This window comes from Asterias amurensis, chromosome 10 (assembly GCF_032118995.1).
Source record: "Asterias amurensis chromosome 10, ASM3211899v1".
In the NCBI taxonomy this organism is placed as follows: domain Eukaryota; kingdom Metazoa; phylum Echinodermata; class Asteroidea; order Forcipulatida; family Asteriidae; genus Asterias; species Asterias amurensis.
This window is the reverse complement of record NC_092657.1, coordinates 13737165-13751479: the sequence shown is the minus strand read 5'-3', so window position 1 is coordinate 13751479 and position 14315 is coordinate 13737165. Positions and strand designations below refer to the sequence as shown.

The 14315-nt window shown below is 38.6% G+C and overlaps 2 protein-coding genes and 1 long non-coding RNA gene across 3 annotated transcripts in view; 1 reads left to right on the top strand and 2 right to left on the bottom strand.

The window, feature by feature from the left end:
• Positions 1-14315, top strand: part of LOC139942967 (uncharacterized) — a 521441-nt gene that overhangs the window by 249373 nt on the left and 257753 nt on the right. The gene's annotated exons all lie outside the window — the stretch shown is intronic.
• LOC139942946 (uncharacterized) overlaps positions 1-14315 on the bottom strand; it is a 67203-nt gene that overhangs the window by 46591 nt on the left and 6297 nt on the right. The gene's annotated exons all lie outside the window — the stretch shown is intronic.
• Positions 5983-8889, bottom strand: LOC139942941 (uncharacterized). Its single transcript, XM_071939769.1, has one exon. The coding sequence runs from the start codon at positions 8887-8889 to the stop codon at positions 6940-6942; it is 1950 nt and encodes a 649-aa protein (XP_071795870.1). The 3' UTR covers positions 5983-6939.

Sequence of the window (14315 nt, the reverse complement as noted above, 5' to 3'; positions counted from 1 at the left end):
TTGTTATACCTCTGTTCAAATTGTGAAGTTTGATTGGTCGATAACCAATCACGTGCCGTGCAACAAATACGCATGTATACTGGCTAAAGATGCTCGCTACGCGGTGTACATCACATTGATCGTTCCCACCGTTGGTCGATTTCCAGCGCTGTACCAAACTCACGCGGGCTCGAGGGAACAGGTGAATAATTGTTTCTTATTTGAACTGTTCGTCTGCTTATAAAACCATGATTAAACTAAGCATAGCTCCGTCTTAATAATGTTTGAAGATGACAACATAACTTCGAGAAGAGGATAACAATGTTAACAAGGTATAACAAAACAATTGTTGCACGCTGTGACTGGGGTCCATGGGTTTTGTACACCCTCGGTGGCAAATGGCACCCTCAGATTTAGCCTTGATCAAGGCGCTACAGCCAGCCGCGATCTGCAAAATCCCAGTCCCCATCACTGAATTCCGCCAGCGCACCCCCATACATAACACAGTGCATACAATACGTGTACAGCGTATGTACACATCGTACGTACTGTACATGTACATGTACCATCTGTGTACGGTACACTTACGGTACATGGGTACTTCCTAAGTAGCGCCTTGATGGTTTTGTAACTGCCAAAATTTAGGGCGGAGCTCATTATGCTAATGTATACTAACAACCCGTTCTCATTGGTTGTTGGTTGACCTATAAACTCTCGCTGCGATGTCAACCACAACGTTCTGCAAGTACTCGCACACATGTGCTCGTGGCTGTAGTTGCAATGGCGGCGGGCGAGGGAGAAATCCCTACTAGTAAAACAAAACTGGAGTCAGTGGAAATCAGTGGTGTAAAATTTGCAACACAACTAAAGAAACTTTCCACAAAATATAACAACCGCGGTTAATGCATCAATCATGGGTTGAGAAATAGAAGGAAGAAAATTAGACCATGTGAAATGTGTTTGAGAAAGGTTAAACAAGTATCCAGGTGTCGTGGGTTTCCGGCAAGATGGCTACTTGGTAAGAATTCTTAGGTGCTGGGCATATTTTCATATTAGAGGAAGGACAGAGATTTCATAAACTAACTCTTGCCATACTAGTACTACACTACAACGTTACACTTATAGTACAGCAGCTTCCAATTCAGGGACAAATCTACCAGCTACGTTGTAATTATGAAGCTAGTCCTCGTGTTATAATGAAACGCAAGACAACGGAAGTTGTTCGAAGTTGTTCAACACCATTACCGACCGGGCGAGTCTTGTCCGGCTCACCCGTCCGGCAACGCATTCAGAACCCTTACAATCATAGCTTTTAATATACCCGACGCTCCCGACACTGCTAAACAAATCACGTAGTACAGTACACACACACCCACACACATGGACGTGGCATGATTGCAAGCAGTATTACGTCATTCTCAATCGCGCCTGTGATTGGCCAATGTTTAGAATGACACGCCCACATCATGACTACCCTTTTATCGGAATTCCGATAAAGCTTTACAAACCCATCAAGGCTGTTGTTTGAGCCACGTGTGCGAGGTTGAAAGTTGAAAGACACGACCGTACTCACGACTACGCTATCCTGTTCTCGCTGTACAATGTATGGTAATGTACATTTGTGTATGCACTGCATGCGTGTGCAGCGAACCGGGCCGAGGAACATAACGTCAACAGCCTTGATCAAGGCTACCTCAGATTCGCCTCGGGTGCCATTTTCCCCCTCGAGTGTACAGAACGCCATGGATTCCATCACAGCGTGCACCAATTGTATATTGTAATACAACCTAATGTTATCCGCTAAAGAGATAACATTCTCGTTTGATGCTATGACACAAGAAGCTCTAATGTGAGGCAAGATTTGGTATGCATACTTATGATTAAAACCAAATTGTGCAAGTCTGTGTGGTATTTCACTGAACAAAAACCACCATGCACATTCAAATGATACGTTGGACACAGCAAACCCACCTTTACACCGCGTTTACACCAGATCCTCATACAAGGATCCAAGGAGGATCATATCCCGAAAGCGAGATCAAGCACTGTTGTGTGCCGCGTTCACACTCGCATAGACCTTATGCATTGACGTCATCCAGCCGCCATCTTAGAGGAAAAACGGTGACCAAACAATCGAGACGCACGTATTTGTACGCGCGGCGCACAGTATTGGCCAATGAACAACCTCCTTTCGACCTGTAGGTGAGGGCGCCCTACTGAAACGACGTCATGTGCATAAGGTCCGTTGATATCACATAGTTAAACGGAAGTTCAGTTCAGCTCACTGCGCGAGGTCATTGATTTTGTAAAGTTTTCTTTGGTATGACCAGATGTGAGCAGATTAAATTGCAGGATGAAAATGAAAATGGAATATCTGATCCTGATCCTGATCGCGTTCACACTAGCCGATGATCTCATTTTGATCGCCCTTTCGAGATCAGATCCTCCTTTGATCCTCCTAGCAGGATCAAGTGTGAATGCGGTGTATCTCACCTTAGACGCAACCGATGTTTTTTTTTTTTTTTTTTCAATAATGGACTATACCCGGCTTTGTTGATTGCATTCAAGTCAATTGTGTATTAAATACACTGTACACTAGTCTAGTGATAATTGTCAAAGACCAGTCTTCTCACTTGGTGTATCTCAACATATGTATAAAATAACAAACCTGTGAAAATTTGAGCTCATTTGGTGGTCGAAGTTGCGAGATAATAATGGAAGAAAAACACCCTTGTCACACGAAGTTATGTGCTTTCAGATAATTGATTTCGAGATCTTAAGAGTCAGTTCAGGTAAATAATTAACATAGTTGCTCACGGTCAAAAATGATTTTTTTTTATACTTTGTGGGTGGAAGGGCCTTGGGTGCAAGTCAAAAAAAAATGCATTTTCAATTCTATATATAGTCCGTTGCCATGGTTACGGCTCATTTTGTTTTTGGCCATTTTAGGCCGATTTGGGGGTCTGAAAAACTGGTTTTTAGCTCATATTTACAACTCCACCCCACCAAAATGCAAAATTATTTCAAAAAACCTTTTATACCACTACAAAGTACCACCCTTGACCTTCCTTGAGAAAAAAAATTATTGCTTTAAATATCACCCTTGTGCTATTTTTGCATCATGCATTACAGTATATTTTTAGAACTTGCAAAATCGAAGTTTTTACCCTATCTTTGGACCCCAAAAATGTCAATTTGCCAGGGGTCTCAGACAATTTTCCTTTCGGCTGTGATTAGGGCCAACATTGGTCTTTCCATATCTGGTGTCCAAAACTTGGGCAATTGTATCCTGTTGTGACAGTACTGCCTCAAAACTAGACTTTTTTCCCCAAAACGTAAAAAATGCCTTTTTAAGGGTCTTTTCACATAATATCGACATACATGTCCACGGTAAAAAAAGGAATATTTTTCTTATACTTTGTGGATGGTAGGGACTTGGGGTCCAAATAAACAACATTTACATTTCAAATCATAATATAACACGTTGCCATGGTAACAGTGCATTTGTGTTTAGGCCACTTTAGGCCGATTTTGGGGTCTGAAAAACTGTTTTTAGTTAATATTTACAACTCCACCCCACCAAAAAACAACAATATTTCATAAAACCTTTTCCATCACTACAAATTATCATCCTTGGCTTTACTTGAGACAAACAAATGTTGCTATAAATTTCACCCTTGTGCTATTTTAAGAACGTGCATTAGAGTATGTTTTTAGAAATTGCAAAATCAACATTTTTACCATATTTTTTGCCCTCAAAATTTCATTTTTTCAGGGGTCTTAGAATATTTTCCTTTCGGTTTTGATCAGGGCCAAAATTTGTCTTTTTATTTCTGGTAAGAAAAACTCGGGCAATTGTATCCTGATGTATAAGAACTGTCTCAAAAATAGACCCTTTTCCCCGAAAACATTTAGAGAAATGCATTTTGAAATGTTTGCTTCATTTTGAATTTATAACATTAAGAAGTTAGTAATAATTCCATCAATCTGGCAGCTTTTCATAAGCACTCTGTAGGCTTAGTGCATTACCAAACATTGATCAGGACTTGTTGATGACCTAAATCTTATAATTTGCCCCGCCCCGGCCCCACCCCGGCCCCGGCCCAATCATATTTCTTGACATTGCATACAAAAAAACAAAGTTTTGTGAACAGCGCCTCTCTTTTGAAAGTCACATTTTTTAGTTCCCCTTGCACATCAAGAAAGTTTGTACTGTCTTATTTTTTTATTGGTTCTCGAAATATTTCCCTTTTGGTTGTGATTTGGGCTATCAATATCAAATTGTTTGCATGTCTGCTGGGGAGAAACACTTTGGTTTATTGTATCCTGTTGTGACACTTCTGCCTCAAACATGGTAATTTTTCCAAAAACAATAAAAATGCATTTCGAAGTTATCCCTTAGTTTGAATTGATAAAAAAACAAAAACGAGCATGCTTGTTTAAAAAATATGGCACTGTTTCTATGCTCGTTAAGTAACAAATAAAAAGTTTATAACCATGCTTTGCCACTGAGAGTTCTTGTTTTGTCATGACTACTTTACCTAGTTGTACAGGTATGATTCACATTGCAAGAAGAGAAGTAGTGCGATGAGCATTCTTTACTATTCTTGTCTATACATGGCCTTATAACAGTCTTCTTGGTCCCCTGCCCGCTACCAAACCAAACATTTTCATCCCTATCAGAACAAAGAGGCTCTAAAAGTGAGCAAATACTGTATCCAAAGTATCTAAATGGCCATTCACCTGCTTTGGCCTTCTGTAAGCAGTTCCCCATCCATGGTGGGGTTCCTTTCGATTGTACTGTTGCAAACAATAAGAGTTGGTTTATTTTAACGTGATAAACAATTCAGCAGGTAATGTTTGCCAATGTTTTTTGTTGATCGTTCTCAGAGACATATATTATAATTATGAATTAGTAAGACAGTGAATGGAAAAAAATAATCAAACTAGCCTGAATAAACTTTTGTCACTGCAAATGCATCTTACTTATTTATGTTGAGCAGGTGCAAGTATTTACAACTTCTTTCAATGTTGTTTCATTAAAGGAACACGTTGCCTTGGATCGGTCGAGTTGGTCTTTGAAAAGCGTTTGTAAACGTTTATTACAAAATGCATATGATTAGAAAGATATTTTAAAAGTAGAATATAATGATATATAAAGTGGCCTAAACACAAATGAACAGTTACCATGGCAACGTGTTATATTATGATTTGAATTGTAAATGTTGTTTATTTGGACCCCAAGTCCCTACCATCCACAAAGTATAAGAAAAATATTCCTTTTTTTTTACCGTGGACACGTATGTCGATATTATGTGAAAAGACCCTTAAAAAGCAATTTTTCACGTTTGGGGGAAAAAAGTCTAGTTTTGAGGCAGTACTGTCACAACAGGATACCATTGCCCAAGTTTTTGACACCAGCTATGGAAAGACCAATGTTGGCCCTAATCACAGCCGAAAGGAAAATGTTCTGAGACCCCTGGCAAGTTGACATTTTGGGGTCCAAAAATAGGGTAAAAATGTCGATTTTGCAAGTTCTAAAAACATACTGTAATGCGTGATGCAAAAATAGCACAAGGGTGATATTTAAAGCAATATTTGTTTTTCTCAAGGAAGGCCAAGGATGATACTTTGTAGTGATATCAAAGGTTTTTTGAAATAATTTTGCATTTTGGTGGGGTGGAGTTGTAAATATGAGCTAAAAACCAGTTTTTCAGACCCCAAAATCGGCCTAAAATGGCCAAAAAAACAAAATGAGCCGTAACCATGGCAACGGACTATATATAGAATTGAAAATGCAATTTTGTTTATTTGCACCCCAAGGCCCTTCCATCCACAAAGTATAAAAAAAAATCATTTTTTGACCGTGAGCAACTATGTCAATTATTTACCTGAACTGACTCTTAAAGCCCCCCCCAAAAAAAAAAATAAATAAATAAATAAAAAAAATAAATTAAAATGCTTACCACACCAGACTATACCGTGTAACTTTTGTATTATAAGACTTGTATCCTGCTTACTTTTTCGTGAGCCGCATTTTTAAGCAATATTTACACAAGCTCTAACTTACACAAATTAATTAAAGATTAATAATTTTATAACGGTAAACACACAACATAGTCTGCCAACAACACAATGATGGTAAATATTCGGTTGAGGTTAAACAAAAAAGGAATGCTTCATTTACATTAATAATCGACATTTAAAAATATATCCGTAATAATACAGCTCAAAAATTAATGTAAAGGCAGTGGACACTATTGATAATTACTCAACATCATTATTTGCATAAAACCATACTTGGTACAAGTAATGGGGAGATGTTGGTAGTATAAACAGTGTGAGAAACGGCTCCCTCTGAAGTGGAGTAGTTTCGAGAAAGAAGTATATTTCCACGAATTTGATTTCGAGACCTCAGATTTAGAATTTGAGGTCTCGAAATCAAGCATCTGAAAGCACACAACTTCGTGTGACAAAGTTGTTTTTTCTTTCATTATTATCTCACAACTTCAATGACCAATTGAGCTCACATTTCCACAGGCTCGTTATTTTATGCATATGTTTAAGTGTTTTTAAACGGATCGTGAAAATAGAGTTGAGTTACCAGACTGAGAGTTCACAAAAGACTACACTATGGTACGGATATTACACATTTCAGCTGGTACTTTGTAGGTTAAATGTTGTTACTAAAACGTACTAAAGAAGTAAATGGGATGAAACAAAAATAACCCAATTGATTTAACCGCCAAAGCGAATGAAGCATTTATCTGCGAAAATAGAACACTAGATTTGTACTAAACGATTGGTGGTACGTTGTGATCGTAACGTTTTGTCCAAATGGCAGATTATACGCATTATTGAGATTCATGAAGATTAACTCTAAGTGTTAAACTTTATAAGTTGCAAATTACCTTATCATTAATAATATTGTACATTTTACGACCATGACGTCATCGACACTCACACGCGATGCAAGATCTTAATCGAGTTCATATCAGCCACGATGAGGTCACCGGTCGGAGTAAACGTCATGCCTAGAGGACCGTGCAAGCCACGAGCTACACAGCCGATGTGTTCACCTGATGCATCGTAATGATGTATCCCACCGGTTCCCACTCCCACTGTATCTTCAGGAATAGATACATATATATCCCCAGCATCATCACAACACACACAAATAGGGTTTACAGGTTTGCCGTCAAGGGAGGTCATGATATTGAAAACCTCGTTTCCCATGAAATCCAGACAAACTAGTTTCATCTCTTCGGGGTTTGTAAAGATCAGTCGTTCCTTGCTGTTAGCAGATATAAAGCTTGGATTGTCGGTATCGCCAATATCATCATGATGTATTGTGGAAATGGTGGATCCATCCTTGTTATGAAGAGATATTACCTTTCTCCCACAGTCATACACTGCAATACGATCTTTCTTGTCAACAGCAATACCAACGAGTATACTCTCTGACTGCCCCTCGACTTGATTCTGTGAGGGTCTGAACTGTCGAATATATCGCAGTTCGCTATCATAAACCTTTACATCCTGTCCGTCAGTAACCAGAAGCATGTCATCAGAGGTCACCGCAACACCGCAAGGTTCTTGTAGTTGTCCATCTTCTGTTCTACTTTGCACAACTTTACATATGTAACTACCATTCGATGTAAATTTGGATAACATCTGCCGTTCCAAATCAGTAACGACGATGTCATCGTTGCAAAAACAAGCAACGTCCCAGGCAAACTTTAACTCCCCGTCACCTTCCCCTTCTTTACCAAACTCTGTCTTCACCTCCCACTTCTCTTCCTCTAGTATTTCACCGATATCCGCATCAGTGACGACATCATGACCTTTGAACCCGATGAATGACTTGCTATGCGGCACTGTTTGAAACTTGAGCTCATTGTGGAATGTCAAGTTGTGCATAATCTTTGGCTTGAGGTCCAGCAGCTCAAAGTCATCAGCATGTTGCAACAAGTCGTTGACTGAAGCTACGATCTGCTCTGCACGGCTCATCTTATCGCTATTGCTGATTTGTATGCTGCCAAATTCCTCACCTCTTTCTTGACCGATTTGAGTTATTCTGTCTTGAAGGAGGCGAGATGCTTTTCTGATTTTGGCAACTTCCTCTTCCTCCTTAGCCACAATATCTCGAAGAGCCCGGTCGACCATGATCTGTAATCTATGCTGTGAGTGTTTGATAGAGTCGTACACTTCTTGGAACTGCTTGCGACATTCATCAAACTTCATCAAAGCCTCTTCAACAGCTTGACGATAAGATCGAATGGAGTCTTTGATTTCAGTGAGTTTGTGGTTTTGCGCTCTGTGATCAAATACCACACATTTGAGACAAACAAGTAAGTCACACGTGTCGCAATAAAAACACAGTTCCTGGTCAGTGTGTTTCCGGCATTTTTGAGAGCAAGTTTTTTTCTGGTCTCTGGATCCCTCATTTGACGACCCGGCTGCATTAACGACTCGATGATGCCTGTTCAATTTTATTTTGGCGTGGTATTCCAAACAAGTCTTGCAAAAATTAGCTTCACAGTCAACACACCGTGAGACGGCATCAAGACCTTCGTCACATCCTTCGCAAATCGAGACAAGAGGGTTAATGTCCACCTTGGGACTATTCGGGTTGATGACGTCATCAATAAGTGAGCTCAAGAGAAAGCAGTTAAGAAGAGCAGATGGTCCCTTATCATGGATTGAAGTTTTCTCTCTACACACTGGGCAAATGATGAAATCCGTCTTCGGATCCTGTTTGTCTACAAGTTCCTGAAGACATTTTAAGCAGAAGCTGTGCTGACAGTCCAGGATTTTCGGATCGATGAACCGAGTCAAGCAGATTGGACATTCGATGTGTACATGTCTAATCTTGCAAGTGGTCTCAGTGTGAAGTGCAGCTTCGGCCATCTTGGTGAGACTGAAAGTAAAACGAATGTAATTTTCAATAGTTCATACAATCAGTGATTTTAGACATTGGGTGGCAGCAGACTTACCGCATAAAGAGCTGTTTGTTGAGAGTCGCGATAACTTGCCATTAGAAACGATTTTCTGTCCAACAAACTCCAGGGTGAACGCACAGTGTGCTTCAAATTGGACTGACTTGCTTGGACCACAAATATGAATCAGCCACTTGACCATGTTGTACCTTCGTGTCAAAACTATCACAATGCAGAGCTCTGAACGAGTGAAATTACTCAGCTTTCAGTAAAAAACAATGGACTTTTCACATTCACATGACAAATAATAAATACACTTGTTTAATACTACCAACCTCTCCTCATTACTCGTTACCAAGTAAGGTTTTATGCAAATAATTATTTTGAGCAGTTACCAATAGTGTCCATTGCCTTTAAAAACATAATAATGTAAAGCCTTGGGAGGGCTTGTTTAAGTGTGCCAATCGTTGGTTTGTAGTTGAATATATATTTTGTAGTATGTCATTTAGCACAATCAATAATTAGGCAGCGCAGGGACGTCGTACGCGAATGGGCAACGCGTACGTAAAGCGCACGCGCCGCCATGTAAAACAACCGCGGCAATGTGTGTTCTCTTAAAATTAAAATCGTTTCATAGTCACGCACCATCTCAAACATGTCTGCGCCCAGGGTGGCTTCAAAACGCAGAGCAAGTAAGCGCTCTAGTCAATATACATAGCTCTATGGTGGAAACTTATGTGAGATTGTTTTAACAAATGTAGCGGTTGTCCACGCATAAAGAGCATTCTTCAGTTGGGTTACACAATCTAAGAAACCTTACTGTCAGAAACGATACTGATTATCAAAAGATAAAAAGCGTTGTTTGTTTCCACAACCATGGTACTTCGACTTAAAGCAAATTCTCTAAACTGCATTTCAATATCCTAAGCTGCTGTACTTGTTACCAAATAAAACTGCACAGTAAATAATTTTCACAGGCTTTACTAGACGTTTACAAACCCTATAACGTTATAATACCAACTAAACCAACATGCAACTACACGGTTTAACGTCCACACTCTAAACATACCCAAATCAGTGTGGCTTGTTTTCCCGGTCAAACTGACAAGCTTTTATGAAACTTTATGCCTGAGTTTGATTTCGGGATATTGACTCAAAGAATCGTCCCACTGGCTCTGTCGGCTTTGGCGCATACCGACCGGGTAACTGTTATACAATGCAATAATTGGGGTGTTAAGAGTCAGTTCAGGTAAATAGTTGACATATTTGCTCACAGTCAAAAAATGAATTTTTTTATACTTTGTGGGTGGAAGGGCCTTGGGGTGCAAGTAAACGAAATTGCATTTTCAATTCCATATAAAGCCCGTCGCCATGGTTACGGCTCATTTTGTTTTTGGGCCATTTTAGGCCGATTTTGGGGTCTGAAAAACTGGATTTTAGCTCATTTTTACAACTCCACCCCACTAAAATGCAAAATTATTTCAAAACACGTTGTATATCACTACAAAGTGTCATCCTTGGCCTTCCTTGAGAAAAAAAACTATTGCTTTAAATATCACCCTTGTGCTATTTTTGCATCGTTTATTACAGTATGTTTTTAGAACTTGCAAAATCGCCATTGTTACCCTATTGTTGGACCTCAAAATGTCAATTTGCCAGGGGTCTCAGAAAATTTTCCTTTCGGCTGTGGTTAGGGCCAACATTGGTATTCTCATATCTGGTGAGAGAAACTTGGGCAATTGTATCCTGTTGTGACAGTACTGCCTCAAATCTAGACTTTTTTCCCCAAAACGTGAAAAATGCCTTTTTAAGGTTTTTTTTCACATAATATTGACATATGTGTCCATATTTAAAAAGAAAGGAATATTTTTCTAATCCTTTGTGGATGGTAGGGACTTGGGTCCAAATAAACAAAATTAACATTTCAAACCATAATATAACACATTGCCATGGTAACAGTTTGGTTGAGTTTAGGCCACTTTAGGCCGATTTGAGGGTCTGAAAAACTGTTTTTTAGTTAATATTTACAACTTCACCCCACCAAAAAACAAAAACATTTCATAAAACCTTTGCCATCACTACAAATTATCATCCTTGGCTTTACTTGAGACAACAAATGATTGCAATAAATTTCACCCTTGGGTCCAAATAAACAAAATTAACATTTCAAACCATAATATAACACATTGCCATGGTAACAGTTTGGTTGAGTTTAGGCCACTATACCTTAGACAACAAATGATTGCAATAAATTTCACCCTTGTGCTATTTTAGAAGGTGCAATAGAGTATGTTTTTAGAACTTGCAAAATCAACATTTTTACCATATTTTTCCCTCAAAATTTCATTTGTTTCAGGAGAAAATTTTCCTTTCGGTTTTGAATAGGGCCAAAATTCTTATTTTTTCTTATTTCTAGTAAGAAAAACTTGGGCAACTGTATCCTGATGTAACAGTACTGTCTCAAAAGTAGACCCTTTTCCCCCAAAAACATGGAGAAATGCATTTTGAAATATTTGCTTCATTTTGAATTTATAACAGAAAGAAGTAATAATTCCATCGATCTAGCAGCTTTTCATATAAGCACTCTGTAGGCTTAGTGCATAACCCAACATTGATCAGGACTTGATGACCTTAATCTTAAAATTTGCCCCACATTGGCCCTGCCCCAATCATATTTCTTGACATTGCATAAAACAAAGTTTTGTGAACAGCGCCTCTTTTTTGAAAGTCTTATTTTTTAAATCCCCTTGCACATCAAGAAAGTTTGTGCTGTCTTAATTTTTATTGGTTCTCAGAATATTTCCCTTTTGGTTGTGATTGGGCTATCATTATGGTTTGCATGTCTGCTGGGGCGAAACACTTTGGTGTTGTGACACTTCTGCATCAAACATGGTAATTTTTCCGAAAACAAGAAAAATGCATTTTGAAGATATCCCTTAGTTTGAATTGATAAAACACAAAAACGTGCATGATCGTTTAACCCTGTTTCCATGCTCTTTAAAGTAACAAGTACAACGGTTTTTTTTTGGAGCCACAACCATGCTTTGCCACTGAGAGTTCTTGTTTCGTCATGACTTCTTTACCTAGTTGTCCAGGGCCCAATTTCATGGCTCTGCTTACCGTAAGCACACAATTCTGTGCTTACGGCAAGCGTATTTCACGGGTTTAAGCGGCGAATTTTGCCTTCTGCGCGTGCATACTTCAAGTTACTAAGCATTTTACGCTTACAAGGCTAGCGCAGAAATTTGGCGCTTGCACGCAAGCGGGGAATCGCAATTGTAAGCGCAGAATTCGGCGGTAAGCAGAGCCATGAAATTGGGCCCAGGTATGATTCACATTGCAAGAAGAGAAGTAGTGCGATGAGCATTCTTTACAAGTTGTCTATACATGGCCTTATAACAGTCTCATTGGTCCCCTGCCTGCTACCAAACTAAACATTTTCATCCCCATCAGAACAAAGAGGCTCTAAGTGCGCAGGGGGAAATACTGTCTCCAAAGTATCTAAATGGCCATTCACCTGCTTTGGCCTTCTGTAAGCAGTTCCCTCACCCATGGTGGGGTTCCTTTCAATTGTACTGTTGCAAGCAGTAACAGAGTTGGTTACGTGATAAATAATTCAGCAGGTAATGTTTGACAATGTTTTTTGTTGATCGTTCTCAGAGATATATATACCAAATATGAATTAGTAAGATAGCGAATGGAAAAAATAATCAAACTAGGATGAATAAACTTTTGTCACTGCAATTGCATCTTACTAATTTAGGTTGAGCAGGTGCAAGTATTTACAACTTCTTTCAATGTTGTTTCATTACAGGAACACGTTGCCTTGGATCGGTCGAGTTGGTCTTTGAAAAGCGTTTGTAACCGTTTATTACAAAATGCATATGATTAGAAAGATATTTTAAAAGTAGAAAACAATGATCCACACAAGTATCACTCAAAAACATCTTTCTAACGTATGCATTTTATAACAAACTGTTACAAACGCATTTTAAAGACCAACTTGACCGATCCCAGGCAACGTGTTCCTTTTAAATGATCTCTTACGTTCATCTTGCAAATCGTTAGTATCATTGTTTTTATTAAGATCTTGGCAAACTTTTTCCAACACTTTTAAGCGAAGGCCTTTTAATTTCCCACATTTGTGTTGGACATGATTGGATGCTCCAAACCATCTGCAGCACAGAAACTATATTGTTCATGATCTCTATCTCTATGAAAAGTTTTACATTTGGTAGCAGACAGGGACCAAGGAGAGTAGGCCCTGTATTAAAGACAACTTGTAAAGAATGCTCATCGCACTCTACTTGCAATGGGAATCATACATGTACCTGTACAATAGGTAAAGTAGCCAAATCAAGAACTCTCAGTGGCAAAGCATTGGTTATGGCTTGGTTGGATACCATTATGTTTAAATAAAACTTTGTACTCAATACTCAAAGGGCATACAAATTTTACAAGCATGCATTGTTTTTGAAAAAAATTACTATACTTGAGGCAGGTAGTGTCACAACAGGATACAATAAACCCAAGTGTGTCTCCCCAGAAGAGGCGCTATTCACAAAACATTGTTTTATGCAATGTCAAGGAATATGATTCGGGCTGGGCCACCAAATTCTAAATTTATGTCATCAATAGTTCCTGATCAATGTTGTGTAATCGACTAAGCCTACAGAGTGCTTAGGAAGAGCTGCAAGATTGATAGAATTATTACTTTTTAATGTTATAAATCCAATATGAAGAAAAAACAATTCAAAATGCATTTTTCTGTTTTGAGAAAAAAGTATATTTTTGAGACAGTACTGTTACATCAGGATACATTTGCCCAAGTTTTTCTTACCAGAAATAAAAAGATCAATTTTGGCCCTAGTCAAAACGGAAAGGAAAATATTCTGAAACCCCTGAAAAAGTGAAATTTTGAGGGCAAAAAATATGGTAAAAAAGTTGATTTTGCAAGTTCGAAAAACATACTCTAATGCACGTTCTGAAAATAGCACAACGGTGAAATTTTTAGCAATAATTTTTTGACTCAAGTAAATCCAAGGATGATACTTTGTAGTGATGTAAAAGGTTTTATGAAATATTTGTGTTTTTTGGTGGGGTGGAGTTGTAAATATTAACTAAAAAACAGTTTTTCAGACCCCCCCCCCCCAAATCGGCCTAAAGTGGCCTAAACACAAATGAAGTGTTACCATGGCAATGTATTGCAGCCTGCGTATTGTATAATGATTTGAAATGTAAATTTTGTTTATTTGGAACCCAAGTTCTTACCATCCACAAAGTATAAGAAAAATGTACCTTTTTTTCACCGTGCACACGTATATGTCAACATTATTTGAAAAGACCCTTAAAAAGCATTTTTTCACGTTTTGGGGAAAAAAGTCTAGTTTTGAGGCA